The 24,401-nt window shown below is 41.9% G+C and overlaps 1 protein-coding gene across 1 annotated transcript in view; it reads left to right on the top strand.

Annotated features, from left to right (window-relative positions):
• The window catches only part of TXNL1 (thioredoxin like 1), a 117,212-nt gene that overhangs the window by 11,804 nt on the left and 81,007 nt on the right, over window positions 1-24,401 (top strand). Inside the window, exon 2 of the mRNA XM_086960435.1 lies at window positions 5,999-6,095. Within this exon, the coding sequence (XP_086816561.1) occupies window positions 5,999-6,095 (97 nt within the window). The remainder of the gene's footprint in view (window positions 1-5,998; window positions 6,096-24,401) is intronic.

The following is a 24,401-nucleotide window of genomic DNA, read 5'->3' as shown; positions in this document are numbered from 1 at the left end:
AGTTGAAGATGCAATTAATCAGTTTATTGCTTTAGCATGTCAGGATGACTCATTTCGAACACAAGCCTGTGGTCTCGATTACAATATAAATATATAAATTCTATTATTTTTTGGGGGAGAGAGTTCATAAATACCCTGTGTTTTGGGTCAAACCTATAGATTTTGACGGTTGTAGGAGTATTCTTAGCATAGCCTCAGTGATTCCATTGAGTTTCTTCCGAGTTTTGTAGGATTAGCAGGTAGGTGAATTCCTAGTTGAATAATTTGTGTTGTTTGCTTACTTCTTTGCTGGTAAAGGCGGCTGCAGCTTCTGCAGCCACCTTTTTCCACCTCCAAGGCAGCCACTGTCATGATAGGCATGCGTTCATTGTAAATGGTAAGTGGTGGCAGTAGTGTAATCCTACCACCAGCACACGCACAGGACTGCAACCTACCATGTTTCTCTGAACCAGTAAGCACTTTGAATTGAGCTTCAAGAATCAAAGCTCAAATGACTTAACAACCTTATTGCACCCTACAATTCTATATGCTTTGCCTCACTATGTACTTCTAGAGTGAGTAACATGGTGAACTTGCGCAGTATACTTTTTCACCTTGAATTTGATGTGAAAAATTAGCACGCTGTATAAATTACAGCACAAGTGTCACTTTTATCCTTATAAACTAGCCTTGCATTCTTTAACCTTTTCCATGCGTCAGACGGCCCCCGGCGTGTGCCGAGGCTGTCTGATCTGCGTACTCGTCTGATTCGGTCGCACCCCGGCGCAATGTCTGTCCCTGGCGCAGCTGTTAACTGCATACAGTAGCCAGCTACTGTGTATTTATAATTCAGTTTTGTAATGATTAATAATGTATTGCTACTACAGCTGAACAGTATCCTAAACATTCTTTATACATTCTAAGGGTTGCTTCACTTGGCTAGTCCTCAGATATGTCTATTTACACTGATACACCTATATGTAAATTAAGATATAGTTGAATCTGCATGTTGACAACAATTAACACATGCTTGGCTTGTTTTTAGTTTGACCTTTATAGTCTGCCTTCGCATACACAAACATTAAGCTTTATTCTCCTAAGTAAAGCATCTACTAAAATATTTTCTGTTATGCTTGTTTTTAGGTCGAGCATTCAAGACCTCTTGTATATACTTTAGCATATACTTATATGTGTATGTACATTGTGGGCTCTGGAGATCAGCCCTAGGACTTTTCTGCTTCCGCTTAGGGGCATTTTTTTCTGTTCAACTGCCTCTATTTGACTGTCTTGATGGAAAACGACCAGCAGAGGTCAGTAAAATACCAGAATCACTTGAGTATTCTCTAGATTCCAGTCAGTAAGAATTGTCTTCCACGAGCACCCGTAGACAATAATATTTTTTTAAATCTGGTATTTTCAGTGATATGCCCACCAAAGGTCCTGATTTTCTATTAAAAACAGAGCTTTGGACTATACCATTTCCCACTTGGTGCTTACTTTCCCTCCATGTTAAAGAACAGTAGATGTTTCAGCGCCCAGGCATGTGTATACATATAAGGTCCCAAAGGCGAGGCCGATTGCATTGCAAATGCTTGTTTTCCTCCCCTTTACTCCTCTCTTGATGGTATCCTGCCATCGAGGTCTTTGCGGAATGTGAAGGCAGTCAGTGTACTGGAACAGTTTCCAGTATGGGGAAAGTTGCATGGCTTGTCTCAACAACCATCTTAGCAGTCTTGTCAACAGGGTATCTTTTATGACCTCTTCATAAAAAGCCTGCAACCCAGCTTGGAAAGGCAGCCTCCAACACCAAACCATGTCACCATCGTGAGTTTTGCCATGGTGAGCTAGGTATAGCAGAACAGTGGACCCCAGACACAAACATATCAGCCATCCTAAATACTGAATAGTTGTTTATTTGTAACTAAAGAAAATAAAATCAAACTTATTAACAACAACACAGTGGGTGAAGGTGACAAAACATGCTCCATTTTAGGTGATACACTTGGAGGTCAAAGTGCGTATTCAAAACAAGAACGTCACGGCCCATTACAAATTGATAAAACGGTGCAAAAAAGGTCTGTAACAGTCGACATTTCGTTCCCTTAAGTGAATATCGTGGTCATCATCAGAACTCAAAAGTTTTTTAAGAGCCTGAAAGTTAGATGATGAAAGCTTCAAGGCGCTCCGTGTAGAAATACTGTAAATTTTGAAAAATCTGTTGAAAATGAGCCATGGTGTTCTTATTTTGAATACACACTTTGACCACTATTTATGACATGAGTATATCAGTTAAAATAGAGCATGTTTTGTCACCATCGCCCACTGCGCCATTAATAAGTTTGATTTCCATTTGTGGCGTATTTTCTCCTTTTAATTTGTGCTGCTCCTTTCCTCTTGTTGTCCATGTTCCTTCTAAACTCCCACCCTCCCGTGTTGCTTTTCACCTCCACATCCTACCCTCTCATGTATGTTGCCCCCACCCTCCTTAAGATAAAAGCCCAATAACACTTCTATTTCTTTTCTACCCTCTTTTATTGCTTGTTTCCCTGCTTCCTGTTGTCCGTTTCATTCCACTCTACCGCCTGTTGTCCATGTTGCCCCTCCTCCCCACTCATTCAGGGCTGGATCAAATATACTCGCCCAGCAATGGCGAGTCAGGTCGAGCTATTTTTAGCACCTACTAGTCTATCTGGGGAGTAAAGTTCAGCTTGAAAGGGACAGATGGTTCATTCAGAAAGTGAATGAGCTATTTATGGGCCACCTCATTCACAGTGTATAAAGGGACCTGTACTTTTGGGAATATTTGCTACCTTAGCAAAATGAGTTGGGAGATTCCGTATTCATATGTGAAGTGTTGTCACCTCTGGAGCGTGTCTGTTACTGATATTAACAATCTTTTGGTTTTTAACTAATTTTGGAGCATATAATATTTTGGGGCTACCAATAGTGATTTAAACGACTCAAGCATACTACAATGAATACTGTTCTGAATAAAATTATTCTTTATTGTAGTAATAACGTTCCACGGTTGTGGAAGTACCCTCCACGGGGTTTCCTCTACCCATCACTGCATTGAGGTAAGAGGTATAAAAGGACTGGGACGGTCAGACTGTCCTGACGAAGACCGGTGTGACCCACTTAATCGAGGGCACGGATTTACAGTCGAAACATGTTGAGCACCGCAGAATAAGGAGTAGTGTTTGTGGACCTTGACTCTCTGCCTAAACACAGATACATCCTTCACTCTAACTTTTAATCCTGACCTTGGGACCCTGGAATAAAGTATTGGTGGGTACCCGTGAGCCAGTTTTAATGAGCACTTTCTAATCTGCACATTTAGTCTATCACTGACCCAGTCCGGACGGACAACACCAATTTATGTGATCACTGTGTGTCACTTATATGTTGTTTGTATTTGTTGATCTTGAGTAGTGTGTGTCTTTTTGTTTTTTTGTTCCCCCACCCCCCTGTGCTCCGCCCCCTGCGTGGCTACGCGGGGGCGTTTTGTAAGCAGACCCGACGATGAAGCATGTCACGCACATTGTGTGTGAGTGAGGGCAGTTTTTTCAATTGTTTGTGACTTTTTAGTCCTGTCTTTGTATCACTTTATCTGTTGTTCCCCACCCCCTTTTTGTGTGTGGATTATATATCTTTGGGGGTTCGTGGGGTGGTGGAACTGTTCTTGAGACCCTCTCTCCTCTTTTGTGATTGATGCTATAAAGATGCCATCAAATCTCGTTTTTATCTTGACACGTTTGCAGCCTGTTCAAGGAAAGGGGTCAAATGTCAGTTTGTCTTTTTACTAATTGTTGCTTGAAAAATATAATTTATTTTTCTTTCTCTTACTGCAGTTAGAAGTTTTTGTCAAGTTAGCTGTCTCGCAATCATTGTGAAACAATTGTCTGTAAGATGCAAGTTTTTTCTCTAATACAACATTTAAATAGCAAGTAAATGGATAGTACACATTTCAAAATATCAAGAAATACTTAATGACATTTTCTTTTGTAATTCTTAATTTGTTTTACAATTAAAGATTTAAGTAGGAGCTAAACAAATAGGAACACAAACCATGGTGATGTGCAAATGTTTTTAAACATGATTTGAGGAATATTCCTGTCCCCAGACCTGATATGATGTTAATAAACTAAAAGGCAAGTCAGGGGTCATGTGTATTATATATGTGGCTAGGTTTGTATTATATCTGGAGAAAAAGTATATAGTCTATTAAATAAAATAAACGTTTTTTTGTACAGCAGTATTGCCGTACTGGCATATTTGAAGTTGCTCTTGTATGTGATAATGAAGAAAATGACTGCTCAATGAATGAAATTATTTGCCCACGATCAGATCATTTGAATCCAGTTTATGGGTCAAGAATGTTATAATTGGGTCGATTCGAGGCCTGCTCCTGTTGTCCATGTTGCCCACCTCCATGCGAAAACAGTTACATGGCCAGCAGTGGCGCGTCATATTACTTTTTTCTAACTTTGTCATGCTGCACATTAACTGCACTGCTATACAACATGGCTAAAAGACATTGACAAAGCCAATAGCTCTAGTACAAGCGAGACATATTGGCTTTGCCAATGCTTGCTCTGTACTGTTGTATTTCCTAATCTCATGTGGGTTGGGAGTATATGGTTATGACTTTTTTTTATTTACTTGTTTGAGATGTTGGTGACTAAAAGTTTATTTGGGATTTGCATAGTGCAAAATCCTTCATTAGTATGAAATTGCTTTTGGGTGTTCTTCATACATATATTAAAAATGTCTATTACTCCTCCTTAGTCATATTTTACTATTTTCCCGTCACCACTGTCTTGCAGCAAATAATGATAGCGGTACCCAGGACCAAGTTTTCTGTGTCTTCGCAACATGTGAAGAAAAGTACCTTCCGATCTTCTCTTCTAACACCATCATGGTTAGTGGTTAATCCCCAACTGCCACATGCCCTTAGAAATCCCAATGGGGATCCAATCTCTGAACCTTTCTACCACATTGTAAACTATTCTACCAGGGTGACCATTTCCTTCTCCTCGGTTGCTGCCAAACCAATCTTACAGGCTTATAGTACTGTCATGGTGGGTGCAGTAAAAGTTTGAATCTTCCTTCGTGAATAGCTTTGGGTATATCCCTTCGCCCCTTACATGTTCTTCTCTATATACAAAGATCGTTGCTTTTGGGAGGAGAACTCCAAATTATCCAGGGCCTACTCGTACATGGAAAAGTAATCCCAGCATCTTTTATCCCCCTGGTCAAGTAAACTGTATCCTTGAAATTCCACCATTCTAGAACTGAGCATACTGTACTTCCTCAATTATCCACCAAAATGCAGCTTTATTGTTCTGTCATTGTAACAACTGGTAAAAATGTCTGGGATGTGTGCTCCTCCTTAATACCAGTTTAACACCTGAATATAGCTATCGGCAAATAAAAGGTGAGTGTAAACCTTTTGCAAAGAATCTGCCGTTGTACTGAATTACATGTGGCACGTTTGTTTAGTAACTTTTGATCCGTTTTAGAAGCTAAAACAATTATTTTTGGCAAAATTATTAAAAATTTTGCAGCAGATGCTGGATTATATGTAAATATAGCAAGTTCATGATTGACTAGGAAACTTCGGACGCAGACTCGCATGACTCCAACAGCCTTGCACATGGCCACATATCTTAACTGGGCCAGTGCATTCTGCTTTTGAAACATGGCGACTTAACTGTCCCCAATAAAAAAAAAACTGGAAATTGTATACAAGTAGTCTTTTCAGCATGGGCCAATTACTGCTCCGTTTATTAATTTGCCTGTTACAACTACTGTGTCCAATGTACAGGTCGCTGGTTGGAATCCCATTGTGTTGTAGATTGTGGAAAATGCACCTTTCTGCACATCGATGGCCTCTGTGTGGTTGTTTCAATGACAACCAATTTGCTCCTGTGTTTCAGTGCATGCTGAACACCTCATTAAGTGTTTGTTTTGCTGTATAAAACTTTAAAGTGACACATTAATTTACTTCCCCTCGCAGATGTCCTCCATGTTTAAGGATAGCTCCTGCGTTCAATGCTCTCAGTAATAAATATCCCCAAGCTGTCTTTTTGGAAGTGGATGTCCACCAGTGCCAGGTAAGACGTTTTTTTGTTTATATAAATATTAGTACTGCTTTAACCTTTTGAAGGGCTTTTTTTCTTGTTAAATAGTGAGAACATTGTATGTGTGTTCCAGGTGAAACTTTTTTTCCCTTCCTTTCCCTCCTCCTTTTTTTGTTTGTTTTTCTTTGCCTCGTGTAATTTTTTTCCATTGTTTATATTGATATACAAGAATTAAATGAATATACGTTTCAACTTCATTACTGTATCTCCTCTTAACACCATAGTGTGTGGTAGTATAGTATTTCTGTAAGTTATTTGTTAAGTTATATATAGAGGTTTGCCATACCTGGCTCAAAGTTTTAGGAAGACAGAATTGTTAGATTCTGGAAAGGTTTAAGCCCCCCAAGCATCTGATCAGCAGCTGCTACTTATTTAGACATTGCTTTCTTTCTTTCACTTTTAGCAAAAAGGTTACTTTTCAAAACTTATGAAACTTGGTAGAGATATAACTATTTTTATCATTCTGAGCCGTCCAGCTGTTATTCTTAGCTTACGCTATTTGTATTGTTGAAGAGAAACCGAAGATACTTGTAAATTATTCTCCCAGTGGTGTATTCCCTCCTCCCAGTTCCCACTCCCTTCACCCTCTGATCATGTTGTATGCTCAGCAACCGTTTAGAGTGTTGACTTGAATGTAATTTAGAATGGTGATGTGAGGGAGTCACGAGATGGCAATTGGAAAGGACTTGGCAGAGTGGAGGCACTCTACTTCTGACAAATATACGTTGGAACCTACCTCCATCCTTAAAACTTACTACATATTTGCCTACGAGTACGCAATCTTTGCTTGGTACAGCTGTGTGCCTCTACCCCAGATGTATTGCTCTCTGCCAATGCTGCCTTGCTATGTGGCTGGTCTTCTGTGAAGCACTCTTCCTGTACTATGACAATAGTGAAGACTTTGTAAAAGGTGGCGATTTATCCTGAGATCCAGCAATTGAACATGAGGGATTCTTTCTAGCTATGTCATTTTTTCACAGGCTGTAGAGATTGCACCATCCTATAACAAGGCTTGGAAGCATGGGCAGTGTGACTGAGGGAGACACGTGGAGTCCTCTGCTTGATGCTGCTTGGTGTGGCCCGCCGTGATTGTGTTAATGCTGAGGAGGCTGCACACAGATTCTTGTGACTGAGGGCACTGGGATGTCATGCTTAATTATGAGGACAGTTGGGCCGCTGCTACAGCTGGAAAGTTTGTGCAACTCTGGACTATGACTGCAAGGAATTACCTCTTCGTCGAGCTCAGCTGCAGGTCTTGCTGACGGGCTCCGATGTGGAATGGGAATAGCGCACCACGCAGATAGGGTTACTCTGACTCTTGAGGGCTATTTCAACTTAGTCAAATCTGCTGCTTCATCGGAGTGTTAAGCTGACGTGCAGCATAGATGGGGCTCCACAGTCATGTGAGAGCTTACTCTACTCTGCCTTCCAGGATCTGCTAAAAAGAAAACATAAAGGGGTTGGGCCTAATAATCGTCCTGTTAGACTCAAACTTATTCTGGACAGTTTTGGACTTCAAATCTTAACTATTGACAAGCACAAACTGCTGTGCTCTTTGAGGAAACTTTTGTGCTATCGAGAACATTGTAGATACAGTGGGTACTGAATACGCTATGACTTTGGAGGGACAATTGGATGACAAGAGTATCTCCTGAATAATTTCCACTCTACTTTGACTAACTCCATTATAATTTATACCTACCCACTGATTCCAACCACTGCTTCAGAACTGAATGACAGATGTTTTATATTATTTCTGATTCACCATACAATATCTTGCTTTAGTTTTAAATTCTATGTTCTTGGTTGGTTTTCATTTTAATGTTTCAGGTCTAAGAATCTGTTTCCAACCGTTTGTACAGCACTCTGATACTCTTGGGTCACATGTTTGCGCTTTTTAAAACACTTTAAATAAAATAAATATACTGTAACTCTGATTTCACTTTATAATTTATTTACCAACTAAAAGTTACTATCACAGCTTCGACTATTTCTCAACCACCATCTTTCATTAATGAGATGAGAAACCCAATACTACCATTGAAGAGATGTGTATAGCTCATATTTAATAGCAATTGGTGGGGATAGATTATCTCCCTCACGTATTGCATAATATTGGAGTACAAGGTAGGAAAATCTGATGATCTACCTGAGCCAGAAACAAATGATTATGAGGATGGTAGTGACGCTCCAGGGGATGGGTTATCTGATATTTATCAGATTACTTTAAGGAAATTAGAATAACAATTCAGTCAAAAGATGAATGTAGTTCTGCAAAGGCTTAAGTTGGTTTCCTGATCTCAAGGTAAGGAGATGAATTTTGTAAATTATATTTCTGTACCAAGAGGTTTGTCTGCCACATGTAAATTTGGGTCTTTAGTAGGCTCCCTTATACGAGACCAAGTAATTAGACAAACTAATGACTTTAACCCCTTCGACGCTAATGACAAAGCCAGCTCGTCATGGGTGTTACCTGCCCTGCGCTTATGACGAGCTGGCTTTGTCATGAAGAGTGGGGATGAGAGTATTTCAGCACCCAGCGGGAAAACCCCTAGCAGCCAAGGTGTTAAGGTACAAGAAAAAGTGACGTCTGGAAATCCTGATTTACTTAATAATAGATATAGCCAAAAGTATTGAGATACTGCCGTTTGCATTAATTGAACATATCACGTGAACAACGTAAGTTCACAGCAGCGTAAATAGCATATATGGCTGACAAAGTGTGTAAAATAAGCGTAACAGAAAAGGGAAGTAAAAATATCACTCAGGAAAGGTGTGTAAGCTGTGATAACTATCAATTAGCCAATAACAATAATTGTTTTGCATGACGAGTAATATGCAGGAAGTGCAACAAGAAAGATAATTTGGCAAGGTTTGTAAAGAACAAGAATGTACACTTCTTTAATAATGAGTCCGAAAAAGAAAAGATTGTAGTCCAGGTTAACACATTAGGACAGATTCTAAACGCACTTATCCAGCAAGTGGCATATACCTAGATTGTGTAACATTCAACGTCTGTGTTGCAGACTCTTGTTCTCCCTACACCTTAATTGATGAATTAACATTCAAGAAGAAGTTTGCTGATAAAGGTGGTCTGTTTGTCACATATCATTAAACCAGAGATGTATAATAAGGTTCCCATTTTCTTGGTAGGAATGTTAATAATGCCTATAACATTCAAGAGCGGAACTGAGTTGGAAAAAGTATACATTTTCAAAACCAGGGTCTAATTTGTTTGGTTAGAAGCACCAGAAAGACTTAGGAATTCAAATTGATCCTAAGGTAAGTTTTTCTAGTCAACTTATCAGTAACAGAAGTGGAAGTATGTGAAGAATTCCCCAAAGTGTTCAGTGAGAGACTGTGTTTGTTAAAGAACTTCCTACGTAAAATCAGACTGATACTAAACGTTAATGACTTGGTACAGACACAACCGATCCCTTCACTAAAGAGAGAACTCCTTAGGAAGGTAGTAGACAAACTAGAATCACAAGGAGTCATTAAAAATATTGAACGCTTAGAATTACTGGTCCCCATAGTGATTACCTCAAAAGTGGGAGGGAACCTTATAGGATTGTGTGTGGACCTACTCAAATATTTGGGTAGACAGACCTCCTTTAACAAAGATTAATACATGTTGAGCCGCATACAGGAAGCAAACATTTTAGTGTACTAGCTCTTCCATACGCTTCTCGCAAAGATCTATGTTTCCAGGACATCATTGTAATAATGGGAAATCTGAGAATGAGCATAACTCCATTCTGAAAAATGTTTTTTACTAAATAAAAAAAATCAGGATTTATTCTAAAAATTGAAAACTGTAAAATAGGGGTCAAATCAGTTGAATACCCTTCCCACACAATTTTAGAAGAAGGGGTAAAACCCAAGTACAATGTAGTAGACACAGTCATACTTGTACCTTTGCCCACTAGCAAGGATGAACTAAAATCATTCCCAAGTCTAGTGCAATACATGTGCAACTTCATTAAAACTTTTACTGACTTGATACACGCTTTAAGAATATTACTTAAGACGGGAACTTCATTTAAGTGGACCGATAAATTTCAAACCTTTGGCAAGGTGAAGGAGGAAACCATTGATGCCCCTAACACTGATAATTGTGAGGTCAAACGTGTTGTCCTGATTTGTATAGCACATTAATCACCCAAGAGAATATCTAGGCACTTAGGCTAGGTGTGTGGTCCCAGGGTACTTGTATGAAGAGCCAGGCCGTCAGCTTCTTGCGGAACTCAAGAAGTGAGGGAGGCTCTGATGTGTTAAGGGAGGTCATTCAAAGTTTTGGGTGCAATGTAGGAGAATGAGCAACCTCCAGTTTTGCTTTTGCGTTCCGTTGGTGAGTGAGAGTGAGGGTGTATTTTGGGTTGGTGAAAGTGTATTCAGCTGTTCAGGTATTCTGGCCCACTGTTGTTTAGGGCTTTGTATATGTGCATGAGAAGTTTGAATACGCTGCTCCTGTAAATGGTGAGCCATTGAAGCTTCCTGAGATGCGCTGTGAGGTGGGTGCAGCGTGCGAGATAGAGTAAGAGTCTTGCAGCTGCATTCCGTATGGTCAGGAGTCTGTGTAGGAGTCAATTGGAGATTCTGGTATATAGAGTGTTGCCGTAGTCCAGCCTGCTGATGATGGGTGTTTGCATGACTGCCCATCTGGTGTTCTGTGTAAGTGACCATTTAAAGATCTTTCTCAGCATCCGTCAGATATGGAAGCAGGAAGTGCTCACTATGGTGACTTGAGCTGTCATGTAGAGCTTCTCATCTAGGATGATTCTTAGATTTTGTGCGTGATCTGTTGGTGTGGGTGTTGGTCCTAGCTCAGATGGCCACCAGATGGAAACGCATGGGGAGATCTTGTTGCCGAAGAACAGTCTTGTCGGAGTTGGTTCGCATCTAGTCTGCTACCATGGTCATGCTGGTTGTGAAGTTGCTTCTGGTGGTGTTTTTCTTGTCTGTCAGGGGTGAGTTAGGTGTCCTAGTATTAGGAGATGTAAGTGACATCTTGTGATAGGATGATGTTGGCGAGTTGTGTCATGTATATGTTGAAAAGAGTGGGGTTGGGGGAAAATCTCTGTAGGACACCGCCTATCTGTTTCTTGGTCTCTGATGTGAACTGATACAGACTGACACTTTGGGTACTTACCATGAGGAAGGAAGTTCCATTTGAGAGCGGACCCTTGTATGCAAATCTTGTGGAGCCTTCTTATAAGGGTGTTGTGGGAGACTGTGTCGAAGACCGCCAACAGGTCAGGCAGGATGAGGACTGCGGTTTCACCTCTGTTCAGGGTGTTTTGAATGTCATCGGTGGCGGCAATGTGGGATGTTTTAGTACAGTGTTCTTTCTGAATCCTGATTGAGTGTTGTCGAGAAGATGTGAAGCTCGAGGTGGGTTGGGAGTTGCTTGGTAATGGTCTTCTCAGTCACTTTGGCTGGATAGGGGAGCAATAAGATGGGTCAGTGGTTGCTCAGTTTATTTGGGTTGACTCTTGGCTTCAGGAGGGCGTTGATTTCTGCAAGTTTACATTCATCCAGGAAATTGGCTGACATGATGGAGGTGTTGATGTGGGTCAGGGTAGTGCTAATTGGTGATGTTCCCAGGTTATGGTTAGGGCATGGGTCTGTTCGGGCCCCTAAATGAAAGGTCCGCATGATTGCTGTTGTCGTTTCTAGTGAGGGTTGTCCATGCAGTCAGGTGGCAGTCTTGGTTGGTGGTGGGTAGGATAGCAACAAGCTTTTAGGGGTTGCGCTTGAGTGTGAAGATGCTGTAGATGTTTGTGATTTTTGCTCTGAAACAAGTTTGATAGGTTGTGGCAGAGTTGTTGGGATGCTGCGATGTTGACATTGGCTAATCGCGAGGTGAAATCCTTAACGATTGAGAAAATTGCCTTGCGCTGTTGGAGCTTCCTTTGATGCAGTTTGATTGGTGCAAGGTAGTCCGTGCTGTTGATGTCCTGTTGTCTGTGGAGCTAGGCTAATCAGTGCTGAGGGTGCGGAGCTAGTCTGCTTCTGTGATTTTGCCCCAGCTGCAGCTTGGAGTGCTGAACCTGGTAGGGGTGTTGACTTGATGTGTGTTGATTTGGAAGTGAATGCTGGAGCGGTGGTCCATGTGAGCTTTGTGGTGGAGATGTATTTTATGTTGTTGCTTGTTGTGAAGATGGGGGTCCCAGAGTGTGTGTCCTACGGTGTGTGTTGGTTCTGTGATGAGCTGGGCGAGTCCGATGTTGCTCAACTTTCGAGAAAGTGCTATGGAATAGGGATCATTTTGGTCTTCCAGGTAAAAGTTGAGGTCACTGAGGAGAATGTAGGCTCTGCAGTCGATTGTGAGTAAAGCAACAGTCAGGGATGAGGTTGGTAAAGGTGGCTCATGGTCCTGGTGGTCGGTAGGCGAGGGTTCCGTTCAAGCTGCAAATCTATGAAAAATGTACCCTGAAGTGTGGGTGTTCCGTGAATGGGGTGGTGTTCTCTGTGGATGTTGTGCATTTGATGAATTCCTTGTAGATGATAGCGAGTCCTCCTGGCTTGTGAAGGTAGTCCTGTTGAGCAATCTTTTAGGCTGCTGGGACTGCCGTAGCGATGTTGAAAGTAGATGAGGGGTGAGCCAGGTCTCTGTGATGAAGAGAATGTCTGGTGTTTTGCTGCTCTGAAGATCCTATATTTCGGTTGTGTGTTTGCGGAGTGATTATATGTTGAGAGGCCTTATAAACCTCTGATTCAAGCAGTAAAGGCCTAGTTGTGACTTTGTCCTAATTAGTTGATGGAAAAGAGACTTGAATCATTTGATTCTAGGACACTTAAAGATGCAAAATTTTGTTATTCTACAGTATAAATAGAGATTTTGGCATGCAATGTCGACCTGTGAGTTTTGCTTTTTACACTGATGTCGGATCATAAACAACTAATCCCTGTGTTAACCACTAAAGGCATTGACCCCCTCCACATATATATCTAAGTAGGTGCTAGGCATGCAAGGTTACAATTGTAATATAGATGAGGCTCCAGGGAAAAGGAACTATGTTGTCCACAGCTTGTTGCAAATGCCTGTAAATGACTGTACTCGAGAGCAGTCTGCCTGTTCTTGCTCTTGACATTAATTTATCTAGGGTTATAAACAAATATGTATTTGTGTTGATAGAGTATCATTCTCATTAGGTTACCACCAAATCTGTGAATCATACAACTTTCTCTTTAGGTCGAGCTTTGCGCGCGAAGCGCTGTCGCCAGCGGGGATTATTGTTGTGGGATTATTGTTGTGGGATTATTGTTGTGGGATTATTGTTGTGGGATTATTGTTGTGGGATTATTGTTGTGGGCTTATTGTTGTGGGATTATTGTTGTGGACTTGCCTCGGAAGTGGGACAGGAGATGGGTAGCGCAGCGCGATTGGCAATTTGAGCAGGGGCACACGCACGTAGAGCCACGCGGTGTGCACATCTCCTGTCCCGCTTCCGAGGCAAGTCTGTCTCCTGCAAATGCATTTTTTTTTTAATGCCCACGCGCGCTCCACACATACAGCATGCCCCACTTCCCGGGCGGGGTGGGCTTCCGTGGGACTTATCTCGGCGGGGTGCGCTCCTTCACGCGGGGTGCGCTCCTTCACGCAGGCTGCAACACCCGGGGCTCCCTCAGCTCAAAGGTGCCCCGGACACTGCTGCGCGCTCCATCCCCGCCCCTTCGCTGGGGCAGCCGCCGCGCTATACAAGAAAATGTAACATAACATAACATAACATGTCCCAGGCACGCATGCTCAGTAGTAAGCGTGTGTGCACGAGGAGCTATTTTGCTGCGCGCTTTCAGTTTCCCTCCCCGCCCACTTGTTTACAATACCGATCGCGAACGCTTGTTAGGAAAGGCTAGGAAATACTGATTCTTTCCTCAATAATTGCCAGTTCGACCCCGGATTGTGCTTTGCTTTATGATTGTGGTCAATAAACTGCCGGTATATAATGCACTCCGTAAGATAAGCACAGAAATTTTTTTATATCTGAAAAGATGGTGGGCGTACCTCTATCACTCCCTGATAGTAACAAAGATTGAAATGAAACTGAAATGTGTGGCTCACAAAAGGGCACGGGGGCAGCTCGCTGGGCGCTGCAGCGGGTCCCCGCGGAGCTCGGTGAGTGGCTTGAAGTGCTCTTTTGGAAGTACAAGTGACCCGGCCCGCCTCTAACTTGTGAGGGTACATTTAGCTATACACCTAAGGCCACCCTGTTGGGCTTTGATATTGCAGCCTCCCAGGCATACACAGAGCTCCAAGGTCGGCACATCAATCCACCCTACAATTTTACTGGAATTGGAACCTTTAACCTCGTCGGCTCGCACAGAGCTCTGCAGTCGGCGCATTAACCTACCGAGATTGGAACAGGTGATCCGCTGAGTACACATAGAACTCCATTGCCTCACCGCACTCTCTTAGAGGGACCTAGAACTAACCCACACACGCTTTCCTGCAGATCGTGAAGTGACTGGCTTCCCAAACGTAGTCTCCAGGAATCAGTCTTTCGCACCTGGGCTCCCTGGTTCAACCGCTGCGGCATCTTTTGGGTGGCCGTAGTCACCTTCTCCAGGGGCACTATTACACCGCAGAGGACCGCCGACCTCAAAGTCGGGGAACCAGATTCAAGTCTCGGTGGGGATGCTAAACATCCTGGAATTGTATAAAAAACTGCAAAAAGCACAAATTTCAAATGTTAACGACCTTTGGATGATGAACATCTATTCGACCATTCCACCTAATTCCCCTTCACCCACCCAGCTCTAGAGTCAACGAAAATCGGTTCCTACTCCATGAAATTTATTGCAGCAGGATAGGTTTTTCAGGGGGAGGGGAGGCAAAATTATGTAACCAATACAATGGCTCACGGTTATCTCAATTTGATAAAGAGATATGGGGGCTAGGGCCTTGGTGGTAGTGTTTAGGAATAGAGGCCGTGCATTATCTAATACAGATGTTACAGTAAGCTCTACCTCGCGGGCATCTTCTGACTGGTTTAGTGAGAAATTCCCGTAACAAAGGGCCCTTGACGCCGCCTCTCTCTGGGCAAAAAGGAGGTTTTCTAACCGTGTACCACAGTTCCGGTGAACTTCTGCAGACAGGCCTATATGTATGTAATTCTAAAACACACAACCAAGCTATCAACAAGGGGGGTGGGTCACGCACTGGAATGCGGTCATATGGCCAAGATCACACAACCTGTCCACTGTAGGCAGACAATGACCAGGCAGGGAAGGTGGATTCCCATCAATGAGAGATCTGCTACCTTCACTCCCAGATCCAAGGACAGTAGCTTCCGGCAGTCTGATATTTACACAGAAGCTGATATGGAAAGGCTGTGAGCAGAAGGGTGGAGGGAGGTGGGCTTGTGCATTGACAAGGCTGACAAAGAGAAAGAACCAGAAAGGGTGGGGGGGGACAGAAGAGAAACTGACAGGTGAGGAGTGAGGCAAGCAAAGTGTGTGTGTGTGTGTGTGTAAGACCGGTGGAGGAGTGATCGAGTGTGTGTGTGTGTGGTTAAAAAAGATAGAGTGAGAAATACGCGTTTGTAGGTGTGCGTGTAAACGAGAGGAAATGACACAAATCTGAGAGAGAGAAGCAGTCTTACCAAAGGTACAGAGGAAGGGGCCGTCTCTCCAATTCAGAAATCACCCATGTACTTCTGTACGCAATGTGCATCTCGGTCTGTGTGTTTCCGTCGGCCTGCTTGTGTACGCATGGCATGCATGTGTCTACTGGGTGATGATGGGTGACTGCAAATATGGTGTGGGGGGGGGGGGGGGCCTTTATCTGTATGCCTTGTCTGGGTATGTGTGTTTATCCGCATGCGCGCCTGTGTGAGCATTAGTGTGCTTGCCTTTTGTGTAGATTCATTTGTGTATGTCTTTTGTAGTTTGGTGTCTATACATATGTGCGTTTGTTTTGGTTTTTTGGACACTGAGTTTGTCTTGATGCAAGCGGTTCGGTGTATGCGGCTGGTGTGAGTTTTAGCGGTCCAGTGTGTGTGTGTGTGTGGGTGTATGTAAGGACTAGTGTATAGTTGTTGTGCTTTGGAGAGTTTGATATGTGTTGTGGTTCAGCGTGTGGGAGGTTGTGTGCGGTTTAGCGTGTGACTGTGCGGCTGGTGCACTGCTGCTGTTTGGTGCGTGTGTATTGTTCAGAGTGAGGGAGAGATGTGTTTTAGAGTGTGTGGCTGGGGGCGCTCATGTGCAGTTTGATGTGTGCGTTATGTTCAGTATATGGGAGGTTGTGTATGGTTTAGGGCGTATGCGAGATGAGAGAACTATTGAGCGACAGACAGGTGCCCCCTCCAGACTTGAAATTTAGACTATGACTAGGAGGCCCTTCTCTTCACCAGACATCCTTCGATAAACCACTGCAAAGCCCAATCAAGGATACCAAGCACTATGGAAATTCCACTACAATGTAACACACTACCTGCTTCTTCCCAGCCCCACTGGCAGCATTTACTAGTCTGTTCCTGGGGTAAAAGGACTGAGCAGCTGTCATTCAATGCGGCTACTGTTGCTCAGAGACTGTAGCAGGAGGCGCTTTCGACTAGATTCATCCATCTTTGCTCTTCTTGGATCGGATGATGTCACATGGTCGACGACCGAGCACAACCCAAAGGGAATGCTTATGAATTTGTACACAAGTAGTTCTGGGGCAGAAGCTCACACTTTGCATCCCAGGTCCACTTTGACCTTACTCACCATGTCCCTCACCCTAAACTAAATTTTAACAGTAACTCCCACACATTCTAAACTGTCCCCTCTCCTTTTTAAGTCTCACCCTCTCCCCTTTCAAGAGAAATCACATGAGGCTTTTTGTTCACCTAGCGAAGCGCCCCCTTCCCCAGAACGGACTCTACCATCACTGGATTTACAAATGTTAACACTATTTGCATTCGACATTACAATCATTTTAATAAATGTTTACAAAACATATACAATATAAAAAACAATGTCATTTACAAGGCCATTTACTCAAAACAATGTCACTGCAAGACCTATTGCATTGTAAATGCTTGGTATTTATTTGTCTGGTGCATTCTCCAAGGAAAGCATACCCAGTTCTGTTGTCTCAGGTATTGTTGTTTCAATTTGTCTCTGGTGAAAGGTACATTTTTAAAGAGTTTATCCATATGGCTCATCAAAACGCCTCACCCTAATGGCCTGATGAAGAGTTAACAAAATCTCAAAGGAGTTTTTCCAATTAGCTCATTAGTATTTGGTTCAGTAGACAAAGCTATAAGAGATTGCTGTGGTCTTATCACGATGCACCAAATGTTGTTTCTAGCATCTCCACTTTAATAACTCAAGGGAAGGAAACCTCAGTTTCTAAATTGAGGCCTAATTGACTCAATGGAGATAGTCAATTGTTGGTTGAGGTGAAATTATTGATTGAGGAGAGGATGTGGCTTAATGGCCTGAACTCACCTCCGAGCCTCTAGGAAGCAGGTCTGAGTCTCTGCGTCTGCATTAACATCCTATGACTCTGGGCAAATCACTCAATCTCCTCATGCCAATAATTCAGCTCCTTGAGACCCTCACGGGTGATTTGCCACACTTTACAAATCCACAAAATAAATTCACAAGCTGGTATGACAACAAATGAAAGCGAAGTGCTGGGAAGTGGGACAATGAGTAGTCCTAAGAAAACCTGCTAATCCTCCGAACATTTTTTACCCTTTTCTGTGTCTGAAAAAATTAAATTTGTCAAACAAAAAGTGGTAATCTCAGAAGATGGACGCACTTGGAGCATGGGCAGAATAGATAAATAACCTGTAGCCCAGATACCTAAAGTTGGGGGAAAGAACATACCAGCCAGGAGACCGGGGCCACCAACCGGTGTTCTAGAGAACTCAGACCTTCTACTTGGGCGGGGGGAGAGAAAGGGGGGGGGGGAGACTATCTGATGTACTAATAATATAGTACTATGCATTCTTCCCTTTTCCCTCTGCTTTCTTGGTTAAGGGGGTGTGTTGTTAACTATTTTCCCAGTGGTATATTCCCTCATCCTATTTCCCCTCTTAGCACGGTCTATGCTAAGCAACCGTATAGCATGTTGACTTTATGGTAATTTAGAATGTTAGTGTGAGGGAGTTACGAGACTGCAGTTGGATGACTGAGCAGAGATTGGACGTGCATTACTCCTGACAAAGAAACGTACTTTGTAAGCTACCTAAGCTCATGTGATTTACTACAGTTCTCCGTCAAATGAAGTACTTCTTGCTTCTTTAAAACTGATTTGATATTAAAACTTAGTGTAACAATTACACCTTTCTTAACCAGCAATGTAGTCTTACTTCATTATCATGTCTATTACCCATAAAATTGTTTGAGTGGAGTATAGGTGTTATTGTATTCTGGAATATAAATCTTTTTCTATTGCTAAAAGTTAAGCATTATTCTCATCATGTTCAACTAAGAAATCAAATATTGTGCCTTGTGTACATTTTACATTGTATACTCATGTTATTGTTAATAATCCCACGCATTTTTGTAAAAAGCATGCATTTGGGTAGATTTCATCGAGCAGATTCTATTTACATAAATCATGGTGGGCGGTAGGAAATTTGTGGATTCTTTCTGATTCTGGAAGAGTATGGCACAGTAATGCAAAGAAAATGTATGATTGTTGTCCCATTTAGATGTTTGCAGGGCATTTTGGGTAAGAAAACTTGTTAGAATCCACGAAAGGAACGCTACCCTGTACTCCCCTTGGTTTCTACTTTATGAAAATATTGAGTATTGATAGATTTTCCCTAGAGACAATGTACACACTACCAGAAACAGCCAGAAAATGCAAATATTACTTCACAACCAACTATTCATTAAGCGCATACACATACCGAATTGAATTTGGCACCAGGGTGAGTGATGGATCAGAATATAAAATGTTATTAACGAGATTTCACACAAAAAATGCACTGTTAATAGTAAAAAACCTGAGCCAATGACTCGCAGCTTGTGAGCTGTAAAGCCATGACAAGGCACCAACCTCTTTACAGGGCAGGCAAACTACTTTCATAACTGAAGCATACAAGACCATTCACACTGCCAGCCGCGGGCCCAGCACATTGCAACACTCACATCAACAGGCAGCGCCATTCAAGTGTCCATCACTTTCATACGCCCACATGCCTGACACAGCAACCACATCGGCTGATGGAGTGTGTGGAACACAAACCAATTGGCAATAGATACAAAACTATACCTACAAGCACAACAGCTCTAACTAAATACATCACACTTGTGCCAACCATAAAATCTGAACAAAAAATATTAAATGATACAGTCAGTTTACTTATATGCTCACGGTTGCAACCAAAAACTCTATTGCGTGTGGTACAATTTTAAAACATGTGGGCACACACAGCCCAGGGTGAGAACAATTGGGTCAGTACAAACGCCTCTCCTTTCACACAGGTCTTCAGGCACAGGCTCTACACTTCTTAGCTAGAAAGTTTGTAGTAAGCTTCCCCTTTAATTCTAGTCATGTTGATTGTAGAATGTTTCTAACTATGCTTAGTTACCTAAGAATGTCCTGTAGGCATTCTTGAGTTGATGTCTGTTAGAGCCAGCTGATTCCTATACTGGCTCTCTCTCCATGTAACTGAATAAATATACTCAAGACATCATCATTTGTATCTTCTGAATTACTACAAAGTTGTTTTTAGCTGTGGGAGGAAGGACATCGGGAAAGTGTCCATTTTTCAATGTAGCCACATCCTGCACCACTGCTTCTCTAGGAATTCTTGCCTGTTCCACTAAAACAAGGCTGCATATTGGAGACTGCTGAAACTGAACAAATGTCATCTTTGACACTGGAGAGCAATCCTTGAATACAACAAAGGCATTGTAGCTTGCTAAATGGAATAAATGGATAGCAAACTTCTCATACCAAACGTACTCCTTATGAACAGTACTGTAAGTTTCCAACCTCTGATCTACTCGATCTACATATACATGTGCTTATTGTAGTCTAAAATGCACAAAGGTTTGCACACTTCAGAAACCTAACAGTCACAGGTGAAGTACTTTCATCATGGATGGTAGTCAGCATATAAAGATCTCTCACGTTAGAAAATGTCATATCTAGAAGCTCATCACTACGCAAGGCTCTGCACTGTCCCTACACAAGTTTATTTTTTATCACAAACCAGCTCTTTTGGCTAACCTTTACGGTTAGAGCGGATTGTGCCTCAAGCAACAGTGTCCACTTGGAACAATTCCTTGAACAATGGCACTGTAGTGTAAAAGTTATCTACATATTAATGGTGACCTTTGTTAAAAAGTCCTCTACCCAGTTCCCACAAAATTTTCCCTGTAACTCCAAAAGTGGACGGACAACCAAGGGGGTCAATACTGGAATCCCTACCTATGTAGACCCTGAAATTATAGACCTATCCAGTTTTTCTCTCTGACAGCATATACATCTTAATTACGTAATGTGCCCTTCTTGCTAGGAATGTACTGCCTACATAATAATCAGCCCTTGAACAGGACCAAAGACTCATCGCCCGCTATCTCTTTCCCAGGCACATAGATCTCTGAAAATCGATCAACAAAGTGATCAAGTACAGGCCGAATCTTAAGACGGTCCCAATCAAGGTAATCTCCGGGCAACGTAATCGCATGATCAGAAAAATACAACATCCGAAGAAGAAGCAAACACCTACCGATTTAAGACTCGTGGTTACAGGAAATACAGCTGTTGCCATCAAGGGATTAGTAGACCAATATGAAGACAGCGATGGCTTCTTTAACAGGCCCATCAAGAAGGTTGAACCCAAGAAAGTCTTCAGCTCATCCAGATTTGTGTGAGTCCACCAGGCAGCTCTAGAGTGGGGCCTAAGTCTGGCACTATTGTCCCTGAAATACTGTTCAGCTTACAAATTTAGTCTGCTCAACAATCTCAGCCAAAAATACATCGTCCATAAACAACTGAAAGAGATTTATAGGCAAAATATTTTCACAATTCACTCTACACCCTGCAACACCACTAATGACAGGCAGCACCGGCTGCACCATGTTTGGGTCAACCCACAGTTGTGGGTAATTAGATTGAAGTAACAGGGACCCCCTGATTCCAAATGGAGTGCCTAGGACAGGGTAAATACACATGTAATAGAAAAATTCCTAGGCAACAAATGACCTGTCGGGAATCAGGTTAAACATGAACCCTTGATAGGTCTGCATGAATTGTGTAATCACAATACCTTTCCCACCTTGGCCCTTTGTGTACTTTTGTCTCATTTTGTTAACTAGCCTCAATGTACTACAGTTTGTATTTTGTTAGTTGAAATGTATATTACTTATATTGTAGAATATCTAGTCGTTCTCCTGAAGAAGGCGGTCCATCACCGAATTGCGCGTCGAGATCGATTGCGACATTAAATTCACTTGTTGAATATCCTGATCACCACTGTACCTATGTAATTTGATACTTTCTATGAAATGTTTTTAATCAATTATGGTGGTTATATCATGTTTTGCTGCAACCTGCTTTTTTATAAATTGTTTTTGAATATTTGATGTGTATTGTTTATATTTAAAATATATATATATATATATGTGTGTGTGTGTGTGTGTGTGTATATATGTATGTATATATATATATGTGTGTGTGTGTGTGTATATATATATATATGTGTGTATATATATATATATATATATATGTGTGTGTATATATATATATATATATATATATATATGTGTATATATATATTTTATATAAAAATTGGGGTGCTTGTCAGTATATTGAGGCTTTCCCTTTACCTATCAAGGGTTCATGTTTAACGTGATTCTCGACAGGTCATTTGTTGCCTAGGAATTTTTCTATTACATGGGTCAACCCACAGTCCAGTACTTCCAATGGGAAGCCTTACAACCCCGGCCTGCAATCCAGAAGCCTTGTGCTGCACTTTCGGCACATCAGTGTCCTCCTCTAAAACCTGCACTTTATCCGCCCTGGGAGTAGCTTCATCCACACTGAGAATAGCTTCATCAGATAATTCCTCTCTGACAGAAATTCACTGCCAGAAACAGCCTTCCTCCTTCTCAGATGCAGAGACAGTCCCATAATCATGGTCAGAAGAAGATTCAAAGCACACCAACATCCTGCTTAAGCGGTCATCCTGCGGCTAGCCATACTCCTTAGTTATACAAGTAACTTGACAAATAGGTCAACAGTACCCAACACTGTAAAAAAAAAAAAGAAGAAAAATCATAAACTAAATGTGGATTTATCAAACAAAAATAAAAACTATAGGCATATAGCAGTTGCAAGGTAAAGTCAATCAATGCAAAGCACACAAAGACCTATATCCTGGAAAACATTACCACTCACTTGCCAGAGGCAGCTAGACTCACCAGCACCTTCTCTGCACAGACTTGGCAGGCACCAATATCTCACTAAAAAAGAAAACAAAAGAAAATCACACACAAAGCAACACAACACACAACACACATTGTGCACAAATAAAAGTAAAAACAGAAGCCCAGTAGGCTGCTATTATTACAGCATTTCCCAAAAAAAATTCATGAAGGTCATTGATACACATTTGTAGTAAACAATATAATAAAAGTTTCCTTACCAAACACTTTCAACTAAACAAACTCGCATCCGGACGCCTTTGACTGAGAAGAGGACGCTACTTTTTCGCTCGGCACATTAGCCATTTACTTTGATTCTGGACGCTGAAACACAGAAAACGAAAAGTGATGTCTGTGCACATTGGACACAGCCAGCACGCCCTGATTAAGTTCTGTTGAACGAAACGCGTTGGCTGCCTAAAAGAAAATTGAATAAAGAAGAAAAGAAAAAAGACACAATACTTTTTGGACATTCTTTATTGATATGTACATTACTTGAATTTGGGTGGTGCAATCCACAGTGGGTGGAATTAAACAAACTTCAACTCTATCAGTGCCGAAACCACAAGCACATGTTGCACAAAAGTAAAACAAAAGCTTTGCACTAAAATGAAAAGTAGAACAAAAAAAAGTTATGATCACAAATAATGGCAAAACACTCATACCATCAGCCGAACTACATTTAACACACAAACTTTCCCTGGGGGCACATGGGCTTAAAAATCAAGGCCTATGAGGGACAGAAACAGCCAGAATATTCACCCCTCTAAAATGGGAGCAACCCAAGGGACAAATTCCTCTAATCATTGTGCTTAAAAACGCTCAAACTTTGTACTACCAGGATAAGATCTTATCGGCAAACTCTTCAGGAGAGGTATTTAAGATCACTAACAGACTTCTCACATCAGCTACTCCTATAGTTAGTACTAGTTCACCTCAAGCTAGATGTGACCTTGTTGCCAAATTTTTGGCAGAAAAGATTCAATTGATATACAAGTCACTTCCTACAGTCCCCCCTTCTTTTCAAGAGGCAGTAGTAAGTGAACGCAATTCTTGTTGCCCAGCCCATTTGTTGTAGGTTTTTCCTGCACTTGATCTTATAAAACTGCAATCCTTTCTGAAAGGACTTAAATCGGGTTCACCGACAGATGTTGCCCCTCCCAAAATCCTGCGGGAACTTTCTGAAGTAGTGACCCCAGTATTATTAGATTGTATCAATTCTTCTCTTGAATCAGGCATTGTGCCTCAATAGTGGAAACAGGCCAGAGTTAGGACTTTGCTTAAAAAACCTAGCCTGGATCTGGAGAATTGGAGTAACTATCGGCCTATTTCCCTGCTGCCTGGTATTAGTAAGATGGCAGAAAAATTTGTAAATTTTATCTTGTCTGCACATCTGGAAGACAATTAATATCTTCACGACTCCCAAACTGGCTTTAGACCTAAGCAATGAACTGAGACAGCTATATTAGCTGCATCAGAAGAAATAAAAAGAACCGTGGATGCTGGAGGTGCGCTGCCCTAATTTTATTGGACCTCAGCGCAGCCTTCGACACAGTGAACCATCATTTAATGATACAAAGATTGAGGAAAGTAGGATTAACAGGACTAGCCCTTAAATGGTTTCAATCTTTTCTCCAAGATCGCTCCTACAGGGTATTCGAAGGAGAATCTGTATCGGAGCCTATCTTGCTGAACTGTGGGGTTCCTCAAGGATCCTCCCTTAGCCCCACTATGTTCAACATTTATATGCGTTCATTGGCTGGGAAATTAACTCAGTTTGGAGTTCAGGTGGTCTCATATGCAGATGATACCCAATTGGTGGTATCTCTAAATCATGGTAGTCTGCCCAATCCTGATCTTCGGGCCTGTCATCAGGTAGTTTTGAGTGGATGGGCAGCT

This window comes from Lissotriton vulgaris, chromosome 3_1 (genome assembly GCF_964263255.1).
Source record: "Lissotriton vulgaris chromosome 3_1, aLisVul1.2, whole genome shotgun sequence".
Taxonomy (NCBI): Eukaryota; Metazoa; Chordata; class Amphibia; order Caudata; family Salamandridae; genus Lissotriton; species Lissotriton vulgaris.
This window is presented reverse-complemented; position numbering and strand designations above follow the sequence as displayed.